Source organism: Rhinopithecus roxellana, chromosome 5, assembly GCF_007565055.1.
Source record: "Rhinopithecus roxellana isolate Shanxi Qingling chromosome 5, ASM756505v1, whole genome shotgun sequence".
NCBI classification, from domain to species: domain Eukaryota; kingdom Metazoa; phylum Chordata; class Mammalia; order Primates; family Cercopithecidae; genus Rhinopithecus; species Rhinopithecus roxellana.
In genome coordinates this window covers 154,075,153-154,099,983 of record NC_044553.1, presented here as the reverse complement: position 1 = coordinate 154,099,983, position 24,831 = coordinate 154,075,153, and the positions used below count along the sequence as shown (strand labels likewise).

The 24,831-nt window shown below is 44.3% G+C and overlaps 1 protein-coding gene, 1 long non-coding RNA gene and 1 other non-coding gene across 3 annotated transcripts; 2 read left to right on the top strand and 1 right to left on the bottom strand.

Moving 5' to 3' along the window:
• Positions 1-7,298: 7,298 nt before the first annotated feature.
• Positions 7,299-17,418, bottom strand: GLRX5 (glutaredoxin 5). Its single transcript, XM_010353697.2, has 2 exons — positions 16,930-17,418; positions 7,299-8,076 (listed from the first exon to the last, which is right to left on the bottom strand). The coding sequence occupies exons 1-2, from the start codon at positions 17,216-17,218 to the stop codon at positions 7,898-7,900; spliced, it is 468 nt and encodes a 155-aa protein (XP_010351999.1). The 5' UTR covers positions 17,219-17,418; the 3' UTR covers positions 7,299-7,897.
• A 17-nt stretch (positions 17,419-17,435) lies between these two features.
• On the top strand, positions 17,436-19,387 carry LOC104654489. The gene is made up of 2 exons (XR_746852.1): positions 17,436-18,605; positions 19,238-19,387. It is a non-coding gene; the product is annotated as an uncharacterized LOC104654489 (long non-coding RNA).
• LOC115897999 lies at positions 18,666-18,940 on the top strand. The gene has a single exon (XR_004057766.1).
• Positions 19,388-24,831: the final 5,444 nt, after the last annotated feature.

The window sequence follows — 24,831 nt, the reverse complement described above, 5'->3', positions numbered from 1 at the left end:
TCCTCCCTGAATGGTACCCTGCAAACAAATGGCTTCCTTTCTACTGCTGCAAAGCCTCAGTGTGGATATCTGGTCTCAGCGTGCTGAGCAGGCAGACCCGAGTTGTATAACAATATCGGTATTAGGAAACCTTTTCCAACGATCTGGTCTCAAAAAGTGAACCTCCCATGCATCTTCTTTAGGAAGCTTTTGCAAGATGTGCTCCAGCAGAGCAAAGGAATAAAGCAAAAAGACCAAGACACGGGACACAGGGAACAGAAAACCCAACACCGGAAGAGCACGGATGATGACAGACATCAGACAGCAGCTGGACGGCGGAGGATTCCAGGAGGGAGCTTGGCAGGGGTCAAGGGCGACTGAGTTACGTGATGCTTCTGTTCAAAACCTTTATTGACAGGTATTTGGCAGAAGCCTGTGCACTGTATAAAAATCCAATACGAAATAATCAAATAGAAAATAAACAACTAAAAAAAGATAATTTTTAACAAAGGGAGATAAAAGTTATAAAAGGAATATAGCATTTGCTTATTTATATATATTTATTTCACTAACATATATACTGTCAGTAATAATGTAAAGACTGATGATTGTGCTAATTGTAAAGGGAACAGTGAGTAGGATAGATGGATGGTCATATGAGAACATTCTTATCTATCAAAATGGCAAAGAGGTTAGATAATATCTGATTGATTAGCAAATAAATAGCAATACAAGCACATTAAAAAACACTGGCTAGGTACAGTGGCTGACGCCTGTAATCCCAGCACTTTGGGAAGCCCAGGTGGGTGGATCTCTTGAGCCTGGGAGTTTGAGGCGAGCCTGGCAACACAGTGAGACCCCATCTCTTCTAAAAATACAAAAAAGTAGCTGAGCGTAGTGGCACGCACATGTAGTCCTAGCTACTTTAGAGGCTGAGGTGGGAGAATCGCCTGAGCCTGGGAAGTCGAGGCTGCAGTGAGTCGTGATTGTACCACTACACTCCAGCCTGGGCAGCAGAGTGAGACGCTGTCTCAAAAAACAAAACAAAACAAAGAAGGAAGGAAGGGAGGGAGGGAAGGACGAAGGAAGGGAGGGAGGGAGGGAGGGAGGGAGGGAGGCAGGCAGGGAGGGAGGGAGGGAGGGAGGGAGGGAGGGAAAGAAGGAAATGAAATATGGAGGGGAACAAGAAACTGCTTGAGAAATGGAAATGTGTTGCCTATAGAGAGCAGGACCCATGGATCAAAAGGTAAAAGGCAGGAGAGTGCTGTTTTTCATTATACTGTAGTTTGTAAAGTATCATTTGACAAATTATACGCATGCATTGTTTTATTAAAAACAAGGTTAAAATTGCAAATGAATGGGATACTAAGAGCTTCTACCCTATTTGACCATGTTTCTGACAACCACAGGGAACAAAAGGACAACTGTGACCAAGGAAGAGGCTGGGGGGTGGGGGACAGACAGAGGAAGGTGGGGGCAGCAGCAAGCGCTGGCAGAGGGACACCGCCAGGAAGTGAGAACTTGGGGCAACAGGTGGCCCTGAGTATGGGTAGAAATATCTGACCCTGCCCAGGGCTGTGACTGAGGTTGGACGGAAGTGCAGGGAAAGGCCAGCAGCCTGCAGGAGCTCGTTTATAAAGCACTTTGTTTACTTCCTGCTGTCTGGCATTTCATAGTGAAGTCCAGCGGGACCTCTGGCCTGGCCACCTGTCCGTACAACACATGGGGCCCAGGAGACTTTCCCTGGCATCATTTGCAAGGAGGCATCATTTGCAACGAGGCGTTATTTGCATTCACCTTCCATTTGTCTGACCTCAGAGGTGGGATCCTCTGCTTCCTTCACATACTTGACAGTGGATGGCCAGGGGCAATTTCCAAAATCCCTGGCCTCCCTGGCTCTTTCAATAGGAAACTGAAGCTCAAATTCAGTTATTCTCAGGGCTACAGGGCAAACACTCTGGACACCACGGCCACAGCTGCACTAAGCGGCTGCACTCACTGAGCCGGGCCTCCAAAGGGCGCTACAATATGGATTTGATCACAGCTCGAATTCCACCAGGTAGCAACCTTGGACAAGTAAGCTAATCCCTCCCGGTGTCTGTGTCATCCTCTGAAAGGAAGAGTGAATATCCCACATTTGCAGATCTTTGGTGAGGATCAAATTATGGATGTAAATGCTCAATAATTGTTTGACCCTTCCCACTGTCTGCTCATACCAAGTAAGTGTCCACCATAAAATCCAGGCAGCCAGGTGTATTAGTCTCCTTTTGCCGCTGCAACAAATGACAAGCTTAGTGGCTTAAAGCAACACCAATTTTTAATCTTACAGAGCAGGAGGTCAGAAGTCTAAAATGACTTTCACTGGGCTAAACTCATGACCTGTGTTCTTTCTGGAGACTCCAGGGGAGGATCCGTCTCCTTGGCTTTTCCAGCTCTAGAGACTGCCTGCAATCTTTGGCCCGAGGCCCCTTCCATCCTCTTCAGAGCACATCACTCCCACCTCTGCTTCCCTCCTGCCCAGGACACCTGTAATTACACTGGGCCCACCCAGGTGATCCAAGACAATCTCTCTATCTCAAGATCCTGAACTTAAACACGGCTTACACTTACCCCAGGTAACATAGTCACACATGCCGGGGACTAGGATATGGACATCCCACCACACTTTTTATGAAGTGCACCTGAAGTAACTTAGCCAGGTGTAACTGACACCGCCCCTTGTCCTCTGCTCTCCCAAGAATCATTTTAAGAAGACGTTACTAAGGAATCATGGACAAAAGTTAAAAAACAACTTAAAGGCCAGGCGCAGTGGCTCATGCCTGTAATCCCAGTGCTTTGGGAGGCTGAGGCTGGTGGATCACAAGGTCAGGAGTTTGAAACCAGCCTGGCAAACAGGGGAAACCCCATCTCTACTGAAAATACAAAACATTAGCTGGGCATGGTAGCAGGCGCCTGTCATCCCAGCAACTCAGGAGGCTAAGGCAGGAGAATCGCTTGAACTCGGGAGGCAGAGGCTGCAGTGAGCCGAGACCGTGCCATTGCACTCCAGCATGGGTAACAGAGAGAGACTCCATCTCAAAAACAAACAAAAAACAAAACCATTCAAAAGGCCAACATAACAGGAAGTGTGCTGCTAGTTTCCCAGGATTGCAATTTACTTTTAAACGTACTGAACAACTGTGAAGTTCTCCTTGAGATCTGAAATATTATGATACCTATGTGAGACTCTGACTGCACCCTAACACCCTCAAGGTCAGGGCAACGGGTGACGGGTATCTGACACCCAGCTCAAGTCTCAGCCTCTGCCCAGCCTGGGTCTGGAGCCAGAAGAGGTCCCCATAGACTCGGGCTCCGCACGGCCTCCCCAGGAAGGTTTCTTCATTGGTGGTGGGGATGATCAAAGCTGATAGCTTGCTCAGGACTAGTGAAGACACAGCAATAACCTGGAAATACTTTCCACATTTGCTCACCACGTTTCCTAGGAACCGGCGAACATTTCTACCTCCTTTTTCTGGCAAAATGAATCCCTGTGAAAATGGCTAATGAGGTACAGTAGAACCCAGTGTCACAATCCTTGCTACTGCTAAATTAGAATTAACTCAAGGTTAAACTGCGTTCTTTGAAGCCTAACTCACCCCAGTAACTAACATATCCGTTCAGAAAAGACTCTCCACTTTGGTATGAAATAGAAGCAGTCTTTTTAAAAATAAAACTCGGTGGCAGTAAGTCAAACTGTAATGGTAGGAAACATACTTTACAGGGAATTCTTTCTGGCTGAAGGCCCTGCCGTCCCCTAGGGCTGCTGGGTAGTCCACTGACAGATGATCACAAGGATTAGATCTTGTCCTTTGCCTTCAACAATGAATCTCTCTGTTCTGGAGGCAACCAAACATGGACATTGTTCTGTTCATCAGCCTGTCCTCCACTCCCTTAAACCCTCCAAACGGTGGTGGATACCACAGCACGGTACAAAGTCCAGGTGTAATCCAACATTAACTGTCAGGGTCAACTTACAGAAGAGCTCATTATGAGCCATGTTCTCGCTAAGGTGCTGTCATCTAAGCTTGTAACACGCCTGAGGTCAGTGGCATCTGCTATTTGCCCACTTAAGCAGGAAGGGAGGTTACTAAGTCGTCCGAGGTCAGTAGCACACCCGGCAAGGGCTGGGATACAAATCCAGGGAGGGTGACTTAAGTCCCGGCTACTGCTGTGTTGCAAGGCTGTAACCTGTAATAGTGTGACTTGAGTCCCAGCTCTTAGCTACTGTGGTGTTGCGAGGCTGTAACCTTTAACAGTGTGACATTTCTTGTGACTAATCCAAAAGGAATGAAGAAAGGAAATTCTTCGCTCTTTTCTAAACATATTTTTCGGGGCACTGTGTATGCTGGCCAGAGGGGATTTGAATAAAGCCAAGTAAAAGGTAGTTAGGTCCTGGGGTGATGAGCAAAGAACAGGGCTGTAGAGTGGATTAAGAGGTCTGTTCCATCTGGGGTCAGGGGAGGCTTTCTGGGGTAGGAGAGCCTTCACTGCGACACAACCAAGCACCCCGGGAGGTTCACAAGGAGGGGAATAACATGGCTATTCTGGCTGAATCTGGGATAGAGATCTTTGAGGTGACGTGCACCTTCAGTGGCATCTATTCAGTGGCATCTATTGGCTCCCAGGGCGACTGCCAAGAAAACAATGCTCCCCTTACGCAAAATGCCCACATAGCTTTCCGACCTAAAGTGATGCTACTCTCAGGAAATAAGACGGGAATGTGGCTTTACACGAGTCCACCTGGGTCACCCCAGGCGTCTCCATAAGCCCCTGGACTTTAAAATGGCTTTTCTCTTCACCATTCCTCTGCTCTGCTTCACAATAGCTATTATATGCTTCTCAGGCACAATTTAAAGCTGTTTTTTAGATTTACTAAACAGTTCTTAAGTGGAATGTTAAATTTTTAAAACAATCAGTGTTCTGTGTGGCCATCCCCTAATATATATCTTTTCCTGTCGGTGACTCTCAGGAACCAACATGAAAGCTTTCTCACCTCACATTTAAATTTGTTTCTGCCGGGCACAGTTGCTCATGCCTGTAATCTTAACACTTTGGGAGGCCAGAGTGGGAGGATCACTTGAGCCAGGAGTACAAGACCAGCTTGGGCAACATAGAGAGACCCTGTCTCTAAATAATAATAATAATAAATTAGCCAGGTGTTGTGGTGCACATCTGAAGTCTCAGCTATTCAGGAGGCTGTGTGGGAAGGATCGCTTGAGCCCAGGAGGTCAAGGCTGCAGTGAGCCATAATCAGGCCACTGCACTCCAGCATGGGCAACAGAGAAAGACCCTTTTACAATCAATCAATTTGCACCAATAAAACCTTGCCAACCCAAGTCATTCCTCTACCCTTAGCACAGTCCCTCCTGTCACAAACAAGGGACCTGATTTCTCAAAATATAATTTATATCAAAGTATCTAAGTAAACCTAACGAATGTAACAAGAATTCTCTCTTAAGCTGGCAGCTATGGCTTGTAAAAAAGAAACCCAACTTAAAAGTTATCTTCTGTACTAAGATATCTCTAAAACTCATAGCTTAAATGAAGCGTAATGACATTTATGTAACTATCAATCCATGAAAAAAAATTAAAACTACCTGAAATCATAAAATGTTTAATCTTCTAAAATAACGTGATCTATTTCTAAGGGTCTAACAACACAGACCCTGAAGCTATGACAAATAGACAATATAATCACACTAATACAGGCCTAATGGACTGTACTGAAAACCCGAGAAGCAGTCCTTGCATTTTAAATAGGTGTGTGATACTGCTGTTTGCACAAGGAACCTCTGTGTCTCTTCTCACAGCAAATTCTAATTACGCAGACCATCAAAATTATTCAGACTTACACTAGATAGCATCTTCAATTTTCTACTTGGTAAAGTGGTTAGGCATATAGAAAAACTTATTAACTCTGAGAAAGAACACTTACATTCCTGGTAGAGCCCAGTGATCCCTTCAACTTATTAAGTTCCCTAGTGACTTCGATATGATCTCACTATGACTCATAAGCATGGGTCAAATTATTCCCTTGGCAGCCTTTTCCTAGCTCTAATCATATTCTAGAGGGGCTTCTCACATTGATGCTTCCCATCAGTAAGTTTCTCATCATTCCACTTTTCAGATGAAACCTAAGGGTACACAGGTAGATGTAAGGAAAAGCCAAAAGCAGCAAAATTGTGAATACATACCACACTCCTCACTAGATGTGACAGCAAGGGACAATTTTGTAGACCCGGCCTCTGGTCCACGGCCTATATCCATCCAGAGGCAGTATGAAGTGACTTATTCATGGTGACTCTGTCTACAGGACAAGGTGGATCCCTCTAGTGCTCCTGCTTCTCTCATTTCTAAACCAAATGGCTCCAATGGATGTGTTTTAACCTCCTCTAAGATCCTAAGGTCCTTTAGCTTACAGAAGACATAAAGGTATCATGGGATGTAGCAGACAATGAATGTAATAACCTTTTTTTCTGAGAATAATCTATTTTTCTTTCTCTGACACTGTGAGGTGGGTGATCACTGAGGAGCAGTGCTCTCATCTGATGGGGCAGTCCTCAGGGCGGGGGGCGTGGGGATACAGCTTTCCTTCCCCTTCCAGAACCTCTGGGGAAGGGGAGCAGGGGCAACTCCATCCAGTTCTAGCCTGACCTCATGGAGGAAGTCTGTTTTCAGAGTATTCTCAAGAGGAACTCAGAGAGATTAAATAAGCAACGAAGAACAAGCCTCTAGAATGGCTCTGGGGAAAAGGAGCCATCCTGTCCCTTTTTGCCTTTTTCATGAGAAAATGCATCCTTCTTCCCACCTCTGCCACGTAAAGATACATTTCTAGACAAGTGCTCTCTTTAAGTCCCTGAAGATGAACGAAGCCTTCACGCCGCACAAGGATAGGCTTCCTTCCCATGGCCACTGCACAGCCCCAGGCTCTACCAGGCTCCAGTCTTGGGATGCAGAAATCATGGAAAAGTCTTTTAAAGACACCAGACACTGGGAGAATCTCTGCCACAGTCCCAATTATGTCCTCTTTGAAAAAGGGCCCCATTTTTTAAGAAGTAAAATACTCATTAAATCCCCTAGCTCCGTGGACTGCTGCCGATGTCTCCCTATCTAACTGTAGCAGTTTGCCAAGCACAGGACTCCAGAGATAGGCAGGTGGGGCCGCCTCCTCCGGCCTCACCCACCGCTGCTCCCTCCAGCCCACCCGCGCCTCCAGCTGCATAGTTGACTCACCATCCAAACAGCAGCTTCCCCCAGAAAGTAGACCAGGGCTCAATGGCAATTCTTGTGGCAAATTTAATAGAAGAATATGAGAATCACCCTTACTTCCCACACATAAAACATTGCAGGCACTCCAAATCCTTATAGACATATGCATTTCAGAATTAACTCAGGCACACACAGCATCCCTGTGCTGGAGTTTATTTTAAAAAACAACACCAACGCCTCAGTTATCACAGTTTCTTTTTTTGTCCATCATTTTCCGTAACAAAAGAAGCTACACAAAATCTGGGGGGGAGATACTGTCTTTGGAGACTGACACATTTGCAGAGGGGTCATGAATAATGATTCCAAAGCTCCTACTTAACTCCTGAATCAGGCAAAGAATAAGCGACAATACAAGAATGAATTTTGTTTACAGCAATCTCATAATACAGCATTGAATTGTTACAGTGCAGTGGTTGGAATTAAGTCCACAATAAAATATTCTTAGCCCAAACACCAGACAAACTAAAATCACCCAACTGCTCACGAACCAAAATGATCAGTGCAAGCAGCTGCGGTCTCAAGAGTGGAAACCAAAATGGGTAAGGCTTTTCTGGCAGTGAGTCTCTGACGTGAACGGCTCCCTCTCTGCTCAGTGAGGACCTGGCCGCCCTCACTTGGAGTCTTGGTCTTTCTTTTCATCTAAAAGGGCGGAGTGGATCCCCAGCTTTTTCAGTTCTTCCACCAGGTCCCCATTCTGGTGCATCTGCAGAAGAATGTCACAGCCCCCCACAAACTCGCCATTGAGGTACACTTGCGGGATGGTGGGCCAGTTGGAATAGTCTTTAATGCCTATGGAGAAAGAACATTTATTTGTTATTTAAATGGTGAAAGCTGAACCTTTCATAATTAAATATGTAATTCTGATCCACTAATAGCAGACAACCCATTGTCCCTCCCTGGCTTCCCCCAATCTTGAGAGCACTGTGTTTGCTACTGAGAGCACGAGTTTTCGTGTCAAAGAGATCAGTGGTTAGGCCCTAACTCTTCCAATTACAAACCGTCCGCCCTCAGACAAGTCACCTGACTTCTCATCCTGTTTCCACCCTCATCTCACAAGGTTTTTGTGAGAATTAGGTAAGTAAGATTCTCAGTAAAATACCTGACACACTGCAGATTAATGGCAGAGGACTGGACTGGATAATGCAAGTCACATAAGACACATAAGGCCACAATTCTTCATCTACCAGTCAAGCTTCAGGTGAAGCAAACTTGAAGAAATGTCACAACCAACTTCATAACCAAATGGATCCATCACGGTAATTCATGGCCAATTCGGGCAATCCCACCTGTGCGCTTTTCATGACTGTGACTGTCTAGGTTGGTGCAGGCCATCAGTTATTTCAGCTCGAGATGATGAGTTGCTAAGTTTTTGTTTTGTTTTGTTTTTGTTTTTTAATTTTTAACAATTACTTTTACCCAGGAAAAAATTCCTGTCCCATGGCTCTGGGTTGTCAGTTCCCGTCTATCCAGCCACTGTGATGGGCTCTCTGTGGAGTGGATGATCAGGCTCTGGGCAGAACCCGAAGAGACTGGTAAGTCTAATGAAGGGCCAGAGCTCAGCAAGGGCCCTGTCCAGGGCTGGGGGGTTCGGGGGCTGAGACCCGCTCTGCTCTTCAGAGCTCACAGCAGCCAAGAAACCAACCAGCAAGCATGTGATCAGTCCTGTGTGCAAATGGCTCTGAGGACACAGAGGAGATGAGGGACGCTCTGTGACAGCGCAGCTGTGCGACTACTCTGTTCAATTCTGAGTCACAAGGACGACGACTGTAACAAAATGGTAAGAAAGTAATGTGGCTTCAATCTTAAGACATAATAGATTACTCTTAACACTCCTCTTCATCATTCTACTTCCTTTTCTGCTTGTATGTTGAGATGACTGTGCTTTCAAAAACATAGCCGGCCATTAAAAAGCCTATATTGGGCCGGGCGCGGTGGCTCAAGCCTGTAATCCCAGCACTTTGGGAGGCCGAGGCGGGCGGATCACAAGGTCAGGAGATCAAGACCATCCTGGCTAACACAGTGAAACCCCGTCTCTACTAAAAAATACAAAAAACTAGCCGGGCGAGGTGGCGGGCGCCTGTAGTCCCAGCTACTCGGGAGGCTGAGGCAGGAGAATGGCGTGAACCCAGGAGGCGGAGCTTGCAGTGAGCTGAGATCTGGCCAGTGCACTCCAGCTTGGGTGACAGAGCGAGACTCCGTCTCAAAAAAAAAAAAAAAAAAAAAAAAAAAAAGCCTATATTGGTCATGTTAAAAATGAAGATGGTCAAAGCATGGCATATAGGAACTAACTCTTATGTGACACTTTTATATTTACACAGATATTTTTAAATGGCCAAAATGAGCATATGGGTAAACAAAACAGAAAAGTCAACAAATTGTTCAAGTACAGTACAGTTTACACAAATTGATTTTTATGTAAACAAACTAAAAATACAAAAACTTGCTCTTGATACCCTATAATTTATTATCGTTTTCCAAATAAAATTACTGATTTCAGTTATATCACAAGTCCCAATATACAATTTAGTTTTTTCTTAAAAGTTATTGCCTTATAAAAAAAAACTGACTTTGCTCTAAACGACAGTCCTAGAGAAAGCCCCTGAACCAAGGGCTTTATCTTCCTTCTCCAGACTTCACATATTAAGAAAGGGTTACATTGCTCCAGGTCTCCAAAAAGACACCTCTCAGCCACTCTGGGTGCTAGTAAAGAAACATCAGCTAGCTCTTTTGGCATTTGCTAACAAAGGGTAAATTCCATTAATCATCAAAATGTCTTTATAATGCCAAATATCTAGATATACTAGAATACCCTGATGAATTCAAGTTATTCATCATGCTGATGTTTGATGCTATGTCAACAAAAACAACTAGCATAATTTGTGTGTTTTTTACTTTCTTCAAACTCTGCCCTCAAATACAAAGTCTATCAAAACTTACTTTTTACAATGATGCCGATTACAAACTTTTATCTTTATGATGACTGAGAGCTGGGTGCGAGATTAAGAAATGTTTAAAGTAAACATGAGCTTCTTTTCGTTCTCTTAAAGTTTCTTATATAGCTTTTATGCAAATGAGTCATTTATGTGCATGAACGATCTGTTTTGTTTCAATGAGTAATATATTGCGTGAAGCTTTCTGTAATAATCAGTTTTTACTGATTTATTTTGGTGGGTGTCTATAATTTTTGAAACACACCAAAAATGGAAATAAGTTTGCTGCCTGAGAACAACCCAAAACCACGTTTTACCCTAAAAATACATGTTTCTAAAGTAAAATTGCTTTTCATCAATCATTTTTTATAGTATCACACTCAATCAAAGCATTGGGCTTGCCTCATTCATTAAACTTTATGTTGCTGCAGATTGTATGTCCTGACTATGAGAGAAGGGGAGACCCCAGAATCCTTACCACCAAAACTACCAAAACAAGCAGGCTTTCAGACATTCTGAACACCCAACACACACAGCCACATGCAAGTGATACTAACTTCTCGTGAGCCACCTGCCTGTTCTTGACAGCAGCTGACAGTGTTATCAAAATTAAATTTAGCTGCTTCTTTAATTTTTAGATGAATAGGTGTAACGGGCAGCTGACATCAAGGCCAAACGTTGGCACCCTTCTTAATGACTATGCTACTTTCCATTTTTAAGAAAACTGATTACCAGTTTAAATATTTAAGGAAATAACCAATTGCTTCCTATGGAGTGAAGCTGAGAAACTGTTAATAATAAAAGACTACTCTTCGTAAGTTGAATATTAAAATGAATCCTGCAGACTCACAAGTAACTGTTTAAACATGGTTAATCTCTCTCACACTTTAGTTTTCAAAAACTGCAATATGCAGTGGTAGTTCTTACAAATATCACTTGAAATAACTCAGAATCAGAGAGCTACTCTTGAAAATTAGAAAATCATATCCAAGAATGAATTTTAATGATAATAATTATTTCATATGTGATAGACAGTGGTGATTCCATCCGGGGCAGAAAATGCTGACTGCAAAGTTATATGGCAGAGTAACACTAGGAACTGGTAGTTCGGAGGCTATCTTACAAAGTCAGTTTACGCACATCTAATGTGCCCCACCAAAAAAACCCATACAAACACATTCATATTCCAAAGTATCAACCCAGAAAGAGGACAGAAATGTACTTTAAAATTCCCTTCCAGAACTTTCAAAAGGTATTTTTCAAAATTCATCACATTCAGAACACTGGACAATACTCCTGGTTTGGACACGAAATTGTAAGAGCAGCATAATCACAGTTTTCTTTCTTTTTATTTTTCCTGGTAGAACTTCACTACAGTAGCTTCAGAATCTAATGTGAGTTCCAACTCTGTCTCTTACCTACTAGGCTCTGTGACCTTGGGCAAGTTGCACCACCTCTGAGAGTCACAATTTCTTCATATTCTCTAATTTAGAGAATGGCGTTAAGTCAAGATAAGAGGATCTGAGCTGAAAGCATGGAAATCAGCAGACCCTCACTAGAAGAAAAGCAAAGCACGGGGCAGAGTGGGCAAGGCACAGGCTTAAGGGTCAGTAGATCTGGTTTGCTAGCCTGTAAATGTAGCCTCAGACAAATCTGTTAATCTCTTAGCCTCCGTTTCCTCATCTGTAAAATGGGAATACACTCTACACCTCGCAGATGTATTATGAAGATTCCGTGATATCTAAGGAATGAAATGAATTGAGCTCCCAGCATAGTACCAGGCACAGTGTGGACATTCTCTCCATACCAACATCCTCCACCACCCACCCTACAGAGCGATGCTTTTCTGAGAAAAAGAGGCAACAGAAAAAGCACAGGAAAATAATGCAGGAAAAAGTGATTACGTATACCATAAAGTAATAAAAATACCATTTAGGCCAGGTGCGGTGGCTCACTCCTGTAATCCCAGCACTTTGGGAGGCCAAGGCTGGTGCATCACCTGAGGTCAGGAGTTCAGACTCCCCTGGCCAACATGGTGAAACCCTGTCCCTACTAAAAATCAAAAAAAAAATTAGCCAGGCATGGTGCCAGGCACCTGTAATCCCAGCTCCTTGGGAGGCTGAGGCAGGAGAATCGCTTGAATCCAGGAGGCAGGGGTGGCAGTGAGCCAAGATTGCCCACTGCACTTCAGCCTAGGCAGCAGAGTGACACTGTCTCCAAAAAAAAAAAAAACCCAAAAAACAAACAAAAAAAACCAACAACAACAAAAAAACCATTTATTGAGTTAAGGATTACTGAGTTTCACGCTCTTTAAGCGTTTTACAAAAATAATCTTATTTAATCTTTACAAAAATCTGACAAGGCAGGTACAATTATCCCCACTTTACAGATGAGGAAAGTAAGGCTCAGAAGGGTTAAGTGACTTAACAAAACTCACAGTGACAGCAGGATTTACATCCAGGCTTCCAGGAGGACAAAAGCCCAGACTCTTAACCGCATGCTACCTGAGTCCCTCACCAGAGGTGGCCTCTACCCTCTAGCTGCCATCTGTCACTCCTGCCCATGAGCTACAAGTGCACTGCACACATATCTGCAATATATGGGACTGTTTTATATCTTTAACATTTACATATACAAATGGTATTATGCCATAATTACATGTTTGCTACTTGCTTTTTGACTAAACATTGTATTTTTGAGATTCAGCCATGTTAAATACAACTAGGTCTAGTTTATTTTAACAACAGTTTACCTTTCTATCATATGACTAAAGTTTATTTATCCGGTCTGCTACTAATAGACCAAGATCCCTTCCTGTCAGTTTTTCATTATTGCAAGCCACGCTACAATGAACGCCCCAACACAGGTATCCTAACACAGAGGTCCCCAACCTTTTTGGCACCGGGGACTGGTTTTGTGGAACACAATTTTTCCATGGACCGGGAAAGGGTGGGGATGGTTTCGGGATGAAACTGTTCCACCTCACATCATCAGGCATTAGTTACATTCTTATAAGGAATGCACAACCTAGATTCCTCGCACGTGCAGTTCACAGCAGGGTTTGTGCTCCTATGAGAATCTAATGCCATCACTGATGTGACAGGAGGTGGAGCTGAGGCGGTAAAGCTTGCTTGCCCACCGCTTACCTCCTGCTGTACGGCCTCGATCCCTGGCCTGGGGGCTGGGGACCCACGTCCTAACACACCCATGCAGAAGTCAGTCTCTAGGCCAGGGGCGGATAAACTGTAGTCTTCAGACCAAATCCAGTCTACTTCCTATTTTCGTAAATAAAGTTTTATGGAAACTCAGCCTGCTCATTCATCTACATATTGCCCATGACTGACTTCAGGCTATCTAACGGCAGAGTTGAATAGATGCAACAAAGACCACACTGCCTACAAAGCCTGACATACTTACTCTCTGGCCCTTTACTAGGGTAAGTTTGCAGATCCCCCTCTCTAGAATATATACCTAGAAGTCACGCAGCTGGGTCTTAGGCTCTGTTCACCCATAACTTGACTGGGTACTGAGAGTTACTCCTCCAAAGTGTTGGTGCCATTTTATACTGCCATCTGCAGCTTACTACATGTGCACCACACAAACACAAACACACAACTTGTTATCCAACTTTTAAAGTTCACCCGCATGACATGTGTTTCACAACTGTCTTCAATTCCCTGATACTGAAAAGGTTGAGCGTATTTTCAAATGCTTAATAAACACTCAACAATAGGATATGGTTATTTATTCCACAAATATTTGAGTCCCTATTCTGTCACTGTTCCAGATGCAAGGACTACAGTGATGATCTAAATCAGCAGCAAATGTTTATAATGTCTTTAAGGCCACAGAGTTTGCAATATAATGACAAATAAAAGCAGCATTTATTTATTTATTGAAATGCTCACTGAAAGCTTGCTTTGCATAAGCCGTACATGCAGTGCCACAGGCAGCTGCATAAGACATGTTCCCTCCTCTCTGGAGGGCAAAATACTATGTATAGAAAAGCATGGTCTCAATGTGTTTTTTAAAAAAAAGCTGTTAGGAACTAGATCCAAATGTTAATACAATGGTTTCCATAAAATTATAGGTGATTTTCCTTCTTTAAACTTTTTAGTGTTTTCCAAGTTGCTTCCATGAGCATACGTTCTTTTATTAAGACTAGGATTAGGAAGCGATGTCAGTCTACTAGGACCTGATCCCTTTGTGACTGTCTTCTGCGTGCGCTCCAGATAAAAAGAGAAGTACAAGAAGGTCTTGAGAAGGCCAGAACACAATGCTGCCTCATAGTCACCTTTGTTCCCTGGGTCACAGTCTCAAGATCTGTCCGCATCACACTCCTGGGAACCAAGTACCCAAAACTAGGAAAGAATGTTTTCCTCTGGTTTGGGCCCTTTGTAAAGTTCAGGTCTCCTTGGCATAAGAACCAACAAAAGGCCAGTTTTGCAAGAGCTCTGTTCCTATTACTAGAAATGACCTTGGATCTGGTGTACACAGCTTTGGCTGGCAAAAGCAAGCATCAGACAGCCCATTAGTTGCTCTTGGTAAATAAAGCTGTATAGGGAAGAGGGCAAGAGTCTTAATACCCTGGCTGAACTAATCCCCATTTTGGGAACGTGCTTTTACCACCCTGCCCCAGTCCAAATGTTAATACTTACACTAATCTTTACTTTTCTAATCAATAAAAGAGGTATATGTTATATTCAATATCTATGCAACACATTTATTAACCAAAAGAGCAATCTGATGAAACTCAGTGGTCAAGGAACGTAAGGGTTAAATTCCTGTTGCTGCTGTTTGAATACTTAAGAAAGTAAACTCCGAAACCAGACACCAGACATGGATAAATGACAGAAAAATAAAATGGTATCAGTACATATTCTTATTTTTGCTCCTACTTTCAGTCTATTAGCTATATTCCAGCATATCTCATTTCCAGTTATATTAAACAAGAGAAAATAAATTCACAAACCAAAGACCCTCAAAACATTATACTAAGCGAGATAACAACACAACTTTTTTACTAGTGCCATATTGGCAATTTGCAGCGGACCCCCTGCAAGGTTTCTGTTAAAAGACTGCAAAACAGTTACTCCTCTTTTAAGCTGAGAAACTGTCTTTGAAGGAAGACTGCAGGTCCTTTGCTTTGTACATGATAAAACTGAGCCCAGTAACTGGTGGCATTCTAGTTCACCAGGAAGACAAAAGGGTCATGAGAATAACACATGGCAATATTATATATACGTGGTAATTTGAACTTGCCCTGTCAACTCCTCAACTTAACATGCCTTTAGGTCCCACCCACACCACTATCACCTACAGCAAATGGAAGATCACTCATCACCAAGAGTCTTTAAGGACTAGATAATCTGGGAAAAAATACGTTTGAAAACCATAAAGTGCTATATGAAGCCAGCTACCATTTACCAGGTGCTTTCTGTGCCAGGTAAGATGATACACACTTTCTATAATTTTTATTTTGTCTTCCTAACAAAAACTTTGCCAAATTGTCTCATTATCCTCAAATGCAGTTGAGTGACTTAAGTTTTACACCTGATTAGCCACAAAAGAGGATTTCAACCCAAAGCTTTTCCAAACACCAGCCTGTCTCTTCAATGTAAGGAATGACTATGGTTAGTAATTTCAAATTTAGAGTAACAGAGAACCTGGCACCTATTTTTAGCACACACCTGGCACCTCTTTTTAGCTAGGGACATGCAGGGACTCAGTCACTGAAAGTCTCTAACTGGGATGCAGGTACTCTAAGTCACTCTTTAGAAGGAACAGGTACAGCCTTCCCAGTTCTCCACCAACCCTGACTATCCTGGCCTCTTCCTCCTCCCCCACTCAGATAAGACTGGCGAATGCACGTGGGGTACTTGGAAAAGATGCTAATTAGCTGCAGCCTCCCCTTTCTTGGCCTGATCCATCTGGCCCCTGGTCCTCTGGGCTCTGAGGCTGAGCCAGTGAGTTAGCCCGGCGCCCAGGAGCCAGGGCTGCTTCTTTTCCCCACAAACCTCTCCAAGCCCTGGCCCACATACATTCAGCCCTGTGTTTGAGTATCTAAAGCCAAATGTCATGACTTTTCCCGACAACACAGATCCCGACTAAGGCCAGCCGACAGCAGTCCCAACCCTTTGCTTGTAGCAACCACAGACGATGGTGCTTGCCACCCTGAGCCGTGAGCCAAGAGAGATCAGCCTCCGACCTCACTAGCCTCAAAGACAACTTCAGTCCTCTCCCCACCATCGACAGCCCCAGACCCTTACCCACGAGCAGGCCAATGGCTTCCAACCTCCCCAGAGTGTCCGCGAAAGTACCTATTTCACAGTGGGTCCTTACTATGTTTCCTAACCGTGCAGAGCAGTCAGGCTGCAGGCCGCCCTCCTCCGAGTCAGTCATTGACAAGTCGCTCCGAAACGCCTATATTAGCTCGAAGTGAGGATAACTGAACCCTCAGGACTTTACCTACTGCTCAAGTTGGCAACAGCAGAGAGCCGCAGATCCTCAAGACCCAGTCAAATCAACCACACCCGCAGCCCAGACTCTACTCCAGGACAGTACTCCTCGCCCTAACCCGGCTAGAACCTCCAGACAGACCCCAGCCGATGGAGCCCCGCTCTCCAGCCCGGCGCGGCGGAAGCCCTCGGCCTAGTGCAGCGATGCTCCTGGGCCCGGGGCGAAGGGCGCTTGCCCAGCACACTGGCCTGACCTTGTCGGAGTTCGGGGTCGTCCAGCACGTTGTAGGCCGCGTAGTCGCGGACGCCGTGCAGCCGCAGGATCTGCACCACGGCGTTGCTGAAGCCGCACTGGGGCTGCTCCGGCGTCCCCTTGAGGAAGACCACCACCTTGTCCTTCTTCACCAGCGCGTCCAGCTGCTCCGCCGAGCCGCCCGCGCCCGAGCCCGCCGCCCGCACGCCCGGACCCCAAAGGCCACCGCCGCCCGTGCCGCGCCCCCAGCGGAGCAGAGCCGCCGCCGCTCGGCTGAGGGACCCGCTCATCTCCGCACGCTCGCCGGAACCCACGACAGCCGGGGGACCCGGCTGGCCACCCGGAGCGTTCCCCGGCCCGCGGCAGTTCGACCCACCCCCTGGAGACCCTCATTGGACCGACTCTAAACTGCCCTCCGTGATTGGGCAACACTGATCGGCAATTACTCGATTCTACCAATCACGTTGCTCGTCGCGTCCGGCAGGTAGGAGGTGGGCCTTATGCCTGAGTCGCATCCTACTGCCTTACTATTGGCCGTCGGCAACCGCTTTGCTAGTTAATTGGAGAGAATGGATGTCCATCAGGGTCACGCTTGCAGGGCAACGAGAGGCAAAACAAGAGGGAAGACGACTTTCCTCCCGTGAGCCAATGAGGCCAGCTGGGATACCCCGAGACAACTGGGAGAGGCGCGGGACTCGCCCGTTCCGCGGAATGCCGGGAAGGGGTCACCTCCCGATGAAGTTTCCGGTTCCGGTGTTGGCGGTGGTTGAATTGCCATAGCAACGGGGTTGGCTGGAGCGTGGTTCTGGTCTCTTGGGAGGTAGCGGGGTTAGGCCGGGCCAGTATCCGCCTCTTCCAGCTTAGGTGAGCGTCCCTGGGCGCCTGCCGAACGCCGCGGCCGAATGCAGTTCGTCGTGGCGGAGAGCGGGAGCCTGACCGGGGTTCCAGCGCTCGGGCTGTAGCCTCGGCTCCTGGACTCTCCCTCGGCTCTGCCGCCACGTGGGAGCTGAGGCTCCGGGGCTTCAGCCTCCGGCGCGCGATTATTTCTCTAGAACAATTTTCATTTTTAAAGTTTGTAAAGCGCTTTTGCGTGTGTGATTTCCTCTGGGTTTCGTTTTTCTTCCTTTCTTTTTGTAGAGACGGAAGTGGCGGGGAGGGTGGTCTCACTTTGTTGCCCAGGCTGGTCTCGAACTCGTGGCTTCAAGGGATCCTCCTGCCTCGGCCTCTTAAAGTGCTGGGATTACAGGCGTGAGCCACCGCGTTCGGCCGCCTCTGAATTTCCAGCCTCGTTGGCCCTCCAGCCTTTTAAGCTGTTGGGCCTGGGATCAGGAAAGGTTTGTTGAGTGGGGAACTAAGAAGTGAATTCGTTCGTTCGACAAACGTCTTCTGAGCAGCCGCTGGGTGCTAGGCGCGGTGCCATCGCGGAATGTCCAGGGAGACCTGGTGCCCAAAGCTTGGAGCCAGCGTGAGAAATGAGAAGCAGATAACAAAGCAGTGTGGGAGTGCAGAGGAGGGAAAGCAAGCCTCCTTAGGCCCATTGCTTGTTCTGTTCTCCCTTGTTCTTACCAGTGTTTGACAATATACAGGATTTACTAGCTTGATTATTGACTTCTGTACCCGGCATTCAACTTTATTCAGTGCTGTATCCTCAGTGCCTAGGACGGTACTTGGAACGTGGTAAGTGCTCCTATTGGCGGGAAGAATAAATCCGGAAGAGCAGGACCAGTGGACTTACATAATCTGTAGTCTTGGAGCCGCATGGGGTTGGTAGTACCCTCGAGCACACCAGACTTGCAGAAAAAGCATACTCCAGAGGAAGCTGAGGCATGCCTGCTCGAGAGCCAGCTGTTCCATGTGCAATTTTCCTCTGATAGTTTCTGGTCACTGTTGCCACGGTGATAATGACTGGGCTATGTCATTATCTATCCGCCAACAGTAAGATAAGCTTTGCAGTCGAGATATTGTTTAGCAGATGGAGTGTTTTCTGTTGGACACTAAGTACTGCTACAAGTTACTCCTTTTTTTAAAACTTTGAGTATTTTTTTACAGTGTTGCTGGAGGTGATCTGTTTATGCTTTGGGAGTGTTCAAATTTAAAATCAGAAAATCAGCACATGTCAGTGAGTGAGTCTTTCAAATAATCCTTCTCCATGAAACCTGAGCCTGGTAAACTATGAAAGTAAACTCGGAACATTACCTGGAAGTCTCAGTGTCATATTTTCACCTCCATCAATATTACTGATGCTTGCTCATCTTCTAATGTGGGACCTGAAATTTACCAGGTGCTTAAAGGATCTTTTTGTTTTTCAGATTCCTTGATTCCGGGTAAATCAGAGGAACAAACAACATGAACAGAAATATGTAGAAAATGCTATTATGCTGAAGCATAATTGTTGTTTCAGAAGTCCAGCATCTGGTGCACTTAACAATAGAGAATATATTAAATTCTTCCCAAAATAACCTGTTGTTTATGCCTGTGTTTAAGTTTTTTGTTTGTTTTTAAGTAAATATTGGTGATTTGTTGCCAAAAACCTAAACTGTTTATTGCTGTCAACTTAACGAACAGAGAGGCTCCCTAAAAGAAAATGGTATTTATTCAGGAATAGAGCATTGCAATGAGAAAATGCATGCGATAGTTAACTGTGTGTATCCTGGGAGATAGAGGAAGACAAAGGTCTTTAAAGGAAAAATGAGGAGGGTTACATTATTGTTTTGAGAGAATTATTTTTGACTACAAGGATTAGTAGCAAAGATGACGCCAGTCCCAGGTTGGACAGGCGGTTGCTCAGCAGGCATTGCAGATGTATTTTTTGTGTAAGATTGAGATGGCCTTTGTGCAGGATTGTGGTTTTGCAATCTTTTGTGATCGTTGTTGCTATCAGGCATTTATGCTTGCGAACTCTTTATGACTTTCCCTGTGTCTATTTTGATTCTGACATCTTTCTTCATTGCTCACTCTAAACTGTCTAATTCTGCTTTTGTGTTGACTGACATTGGGAGAAGAATGTGCAAACGTATATCCTGAGACCGAGCAGTAATGAGGAGTGTGGTGTTCCTTACCTAATGTATAATATTGGGCTCAGAAGCAGTTGTCTTTTTTGTTTGTTCAACGTTGTATTAAGTTGAGAACGCAGCTGCCATTAAAGATTAAGAGTAATCCTTGAGAAGGAAGAGTACAAAGCCTGTGTTTTGCTATATCATAGGGAAGTTGCCATGTGTTTGTAGAACGTGATAAGAACATACAGTGCGTGAAATGCTAAGGATATGGAAAAGCATGCTGGTGCTCTTTCAAGGAGCTGTTTTGATAGCATGACCAAGGGCAGGAAACATCATGTATCCGAACCAAAGAAATTGAAACAATACATCTAAATTTAAATTTTTAATAAAACAACCCAAAATATAGTGAAATACTTAGCCCCAAACGTCAGTGATCTTAAGAAGCAAAGAAAACAGTATTCAAAATATTTCGTCCAAAATATCAGACTTTTGCCTATATGTTGGCATTTTGGTTTTGAAATTCCTCTTTAGTCCTATGATGAAAACATGACAAAATATACAACTTAAATAAACAAGTGTCATCAGTCTGCATCTATGGCCAAATGTTTTGGGTGTTTTGAGTAAATGGCCTGTCTTAGTTTGTGATCGTTTCCTGCCCCGTGGACATGAGTGAAGAGGTGAGGGTGGGAAGTACTCAGAAACTTCTGAGGATCCTGGGATTTGAGTCACAGGATGGATTAAACCCCAAACTAAATAATCATGCCATGTAAACATGCTGACTCAGGCATCCTAAAAATGTTTTTCTTCCTTGTGTTTATTTATAGATAAGGCTTTACTATATTTAGTAGAACTCCTGTTTTCTATCCACTTCTCCAAAAACAAATTGACCATTGAATTCATAGTGTAAACCTTCACCTATCTGAGATAACCCCTTTTTCAGCCCCAAATGAAGAACTAGAGTTCAGATTATTGAACTGAAGGTGATGCTTTATCTGAGCACTCCACATGTCAGTGTTTCTATACCTTTCCTTTTTTAAAAAATTATTTTTGAAGAGATGAGTTCTTAGTAGGTTGCCCAGACTGGTCTCCAACACCTGGTCTCAAATAGTCCTCCCGCCTTGCCCTCCCAAAGTACTAGGGTTATAGGTGTGAGCCGCTGCACCGGCCCTGTTGCTTTGATACTCAGTGCTGCATTCTTGTTTGTTCTTAGAAAATGAGAGGGTGTGTTTGCATGAGAATGTGTGGTACAGCAGTGTCTATCTGAGCTGGCCAGAACATTCTGCAAATGTCATATTAAGGACAAGGTGGCTGCTTGGATTGTGCAAGGGGCCGAACCACCACACATTCCTAAGCTAAAATAGCATTTGGGACCCAGAGTTCTGTTGACCTGAGCTGGAACCTGAAACCTTTCTCTGTAATGCACTGAGCTAACATCTAGTAGTTTTAGAGCATCACTGCAACCCTGGAATTAACTGGATTCCCTGACAATACCACAAATAATGTGTAAGAAACTGAAGCAAAATCCAGCCCTCAGAATTTTTCTAGTTCCTAATGTGGAGATAGAAATGCTTGTTGGGTTTCGACTACCTCTATCTGACAAGGCAGCTGGTTTATTAATATTTCTTTGGCCGAGGCTTTGCTCATGACAGCCGCCCACATCTTGGAGACAGGAGGGCAGGCCAGCCTCCACTATGTCACACAATTCCTGCTCCCTTCACCTGCCCCGAGTCACTGGGCCACTGAAGAGAAAGGGCATGCTATAGATCTGGTTAGTTCAGTCTAGAATGGACCGTGGGAGATAGGTGAGTGTTTATGAAAAGCCCAGATACCATGACAACCCAGTTTTGTCCTGGAATTTGGGTAGAGGTGTAGTACTGGGTTCTGGTCTTAAATGTTGCTGAGTACTTGAGTTCTTTTTGATTTTCCTCAGATTTTTCCACATATGTTTTCCCCTTTCTGGATTTTGGACAAATCCAAATTGATGTCTGCTAAAGATTGTATATAATTCAAGAATTTCTTCATATAAAGGCTGCAGGGTTGTAAGGAATCTGTGTGTACTTTCTCTGCTCCTAAATATTTACCCCCAAGTGTTATCATCTTGCATAGATTGTACTTTTTTTGTTAAATTTTTGTGTAGATACATGAATTCATTAGAACCATACATTAACCCTAGGATAACAGTTTTCAGACATTTTGGTCTCCAAATTATGTTTTTTTTCCGAATATAATATGTTAGATATTAGCACTTGTGTCTCTAAGTTTTTTGACTTCACATGCAATTTCTGTTCTCTTGCTGATTCATAGCATCGCCAATAAGTCCTGTAGAAAATCAACTATCTCAGTTATCTTTACTGGTTCTGCATATATACTAGATACACAGATGATTTTTGTGCTTTGCAAATTAAAATGACAAAATGTGCAATCCAAAGATCTAATAGCGGGATGTGGTGGCTCACACCTGTAATCCCAGCACTTTGGAAGGCCAAGGCGGGCAGATCACCTAAGGTCAGGAGTTCAAGACCAGCCTGACCAATATGGTGAAACCCCGTATCTACTAAAAATACAAAAAATTAGCCAGGCATGGTGGCGGGTGCCTGTATTCCCAGCTACTCGGGAGACTGAGGCAGGAGAATTGCTGGAACCCAGGAGGCAGAGGTTGCAGTGAGCTGAGATTTTGCCACTGCACTGCATACTCCAGCCTGGGCAACAGAGCGAGACTGTGTCTCAAATAAACAAACAGAAAACCAAAAATCTAATAAAAAAATCTAAGCCCATAGCCTGCTGTTTCTGAAAGCCCTGTCCCTCTTGTCCCCATGCTACTTTCTCGCATTGAGGACCAAGCTCCTCGGCTGCATGCCTTGCAAGTCGTACACCTGTTGGACTTCATTCTGTTGTCTGATTTAATAACAAGGACATGGGCCTGAATCATATCTCCCGGAAAGTGGTATTAAGAATTAAGTGGTAATCATAAAACTTGTTAAGCCTTTTGATTAAAGGTGATGAAAGAATTGTTTATTTTCCCCAACTGCCTGTTTAATGGCAATGTTTTGTAGTATTATGTGTTTCATTTTTTTTAAACCAGTAGTTTTTGTAACTCAAATTATTACATTCCAAAGACCTGAAAAGGTCCCTAGATCACAGAATACAAAGAGTAAGGAGCCAGTGCTGCTGTTTCGTGTATCAAACCTGTTAGGAAGATTTATCTGTTAGTTATGTCTCCCTCTGATAGTACTGAGTTTGCAGCCAGAAGAACATTTAGGAAGTTTAATTGTTTTCTTTTGAATAATTGCTGAGATGTATCGCCAAGGCCATAAATGCACTTTATGGTGAGTCAGAATTTCACTTTGTACTTCAATCTTTGAGCTTTAATAATTTCGTGCCTTCACAATGCAGTCTTGCTATTGTGGGAACCCATTGCTCCAGCCTTCTTCAATCGTTTGTCTAGGCCTGGCACAGTGGCTCATGCCTATAATCCCAGCACTCTGGGAAACCGAGGCTGGCGGATCACTTGAGATCAGGAGTTCGAGACCAGCCTGGCCAACATGGTGAAACCCCAGCTCTACTAAAAATACAAAATTAGCCAAGCGTGGTGGTGGGTGCCTGTAGTCCCAGCTACTCGGGAGGCGGAGGCAGGAGAATTGCTTGAGCCCAGGAGGTGGAGGTTGCAGTGAGCCACGATCACACCACTGCACTCCAGCCTGGGTGACAGAGCAAGACTCTGTCTCAAAAATAAATAAATAGAAAACAGTTCATCTAGCAAAAAAGAAATTGCCCCAGTTTCATTGCAGGGAGGGGAGGGATGATTCAGGTTAGAAATGAGATGAGGCATTAATTGTTCACTTTCCTTTGCTGGAAAAAAATGGAAGATTTTAAATATTATTTTCTCCTTTTACAGTCAGAAAAATCCTATTTGCTAATTCTAAACTTACTATTTTTTGAAAGTGTATCCTAGTGAGATACTGTTAATTGATATCAAATTTTAGTGAGCCACAGTTTCGAAGAGTTTTAATAAAAGACTGTATCATAAGGCTGGGTGTGGTGACTTATGCCTGTAATCCCAGCCCTTTGGGAGGCCGAGGCAGGTGGATCACCTGAGGTCAGGAATTTGAGACCAGCCTGGCCAACATGGTGAAACCCCATCTCTACTAAACATACAAAAAATTAGCTGGGCATGGTGGTGGGTGCCTGTAATCCAAGGTACTGAGGAGGCTGAGGCAGGAGAATCACTTGAACCCAGGAGGTGGAGGTTGCAGTGAGCCGAGATCATGCCATTCCACTCCAGCCTGGGCAACAAGAGCAAAATTTCATCTTAAAAAAAAAAAAAAAAAAAAAAGACTGTATCATAAAACAATTACATTCTGTTTAAAAAAAGAAAAAGCTTTTTTGCATAAACTTTATTACATAGACAAAATTGGGTGACCAAAATAATTTTGTATTATAATAGTAATTTTGTATTTTAATACAAAATTTTTCTTGAGGAGAAGCCATCATATTGGCAAACCTTCTTCCCTCTCCAGATAGAGGGTGATCTGGCATTTTCATATCGTTGCTGTGTGAGTGCAGCCCTGAGGGGACATGCCAGCCTAGTCGATGTGAAATCGAGGTGATACTCCACTGTTTCATCTTTTTATACCGCGCAGCCACAGCGCCATGATAATCCACATATACTATTGGCTGTTTAATTACAGAGCAAATAATATCCTCTTACTTGAAGGAATTTTTGCTTGTGTTCAGAACATAACACATCTTTCAAAGTCATTCTGGTTTTGAGAAACATTTTATAATCGAATGAGTCTCTGTCTTTCCTGGCAAGGCAGGTAGGGGGCACTAGTCTCTTTTTCTTAGGAAGCCGGGGCAAGAGCCAACAAGGGCTGCCACTGTAATTACACAGTGTCTGGGAATTAATC

Excerpts from the sequence above, each read along its gene's own strand:
- GLRX5 (XM_010353697.2), bottom strand. The coding sequence starts at position 17,218 with ATGAGCGGGTCCCTCAGCCGAGCGGCGGCGGCTCTGCTCCGCTGGGGG. Across the intron at positions 8,077-16,929 it reads CGACCCCGAACTCCGACAAG|GCATTAAAGACTATTCCAAC; the intron begins GTCAGGCCAGTG and ends CTTTCTCCATAG.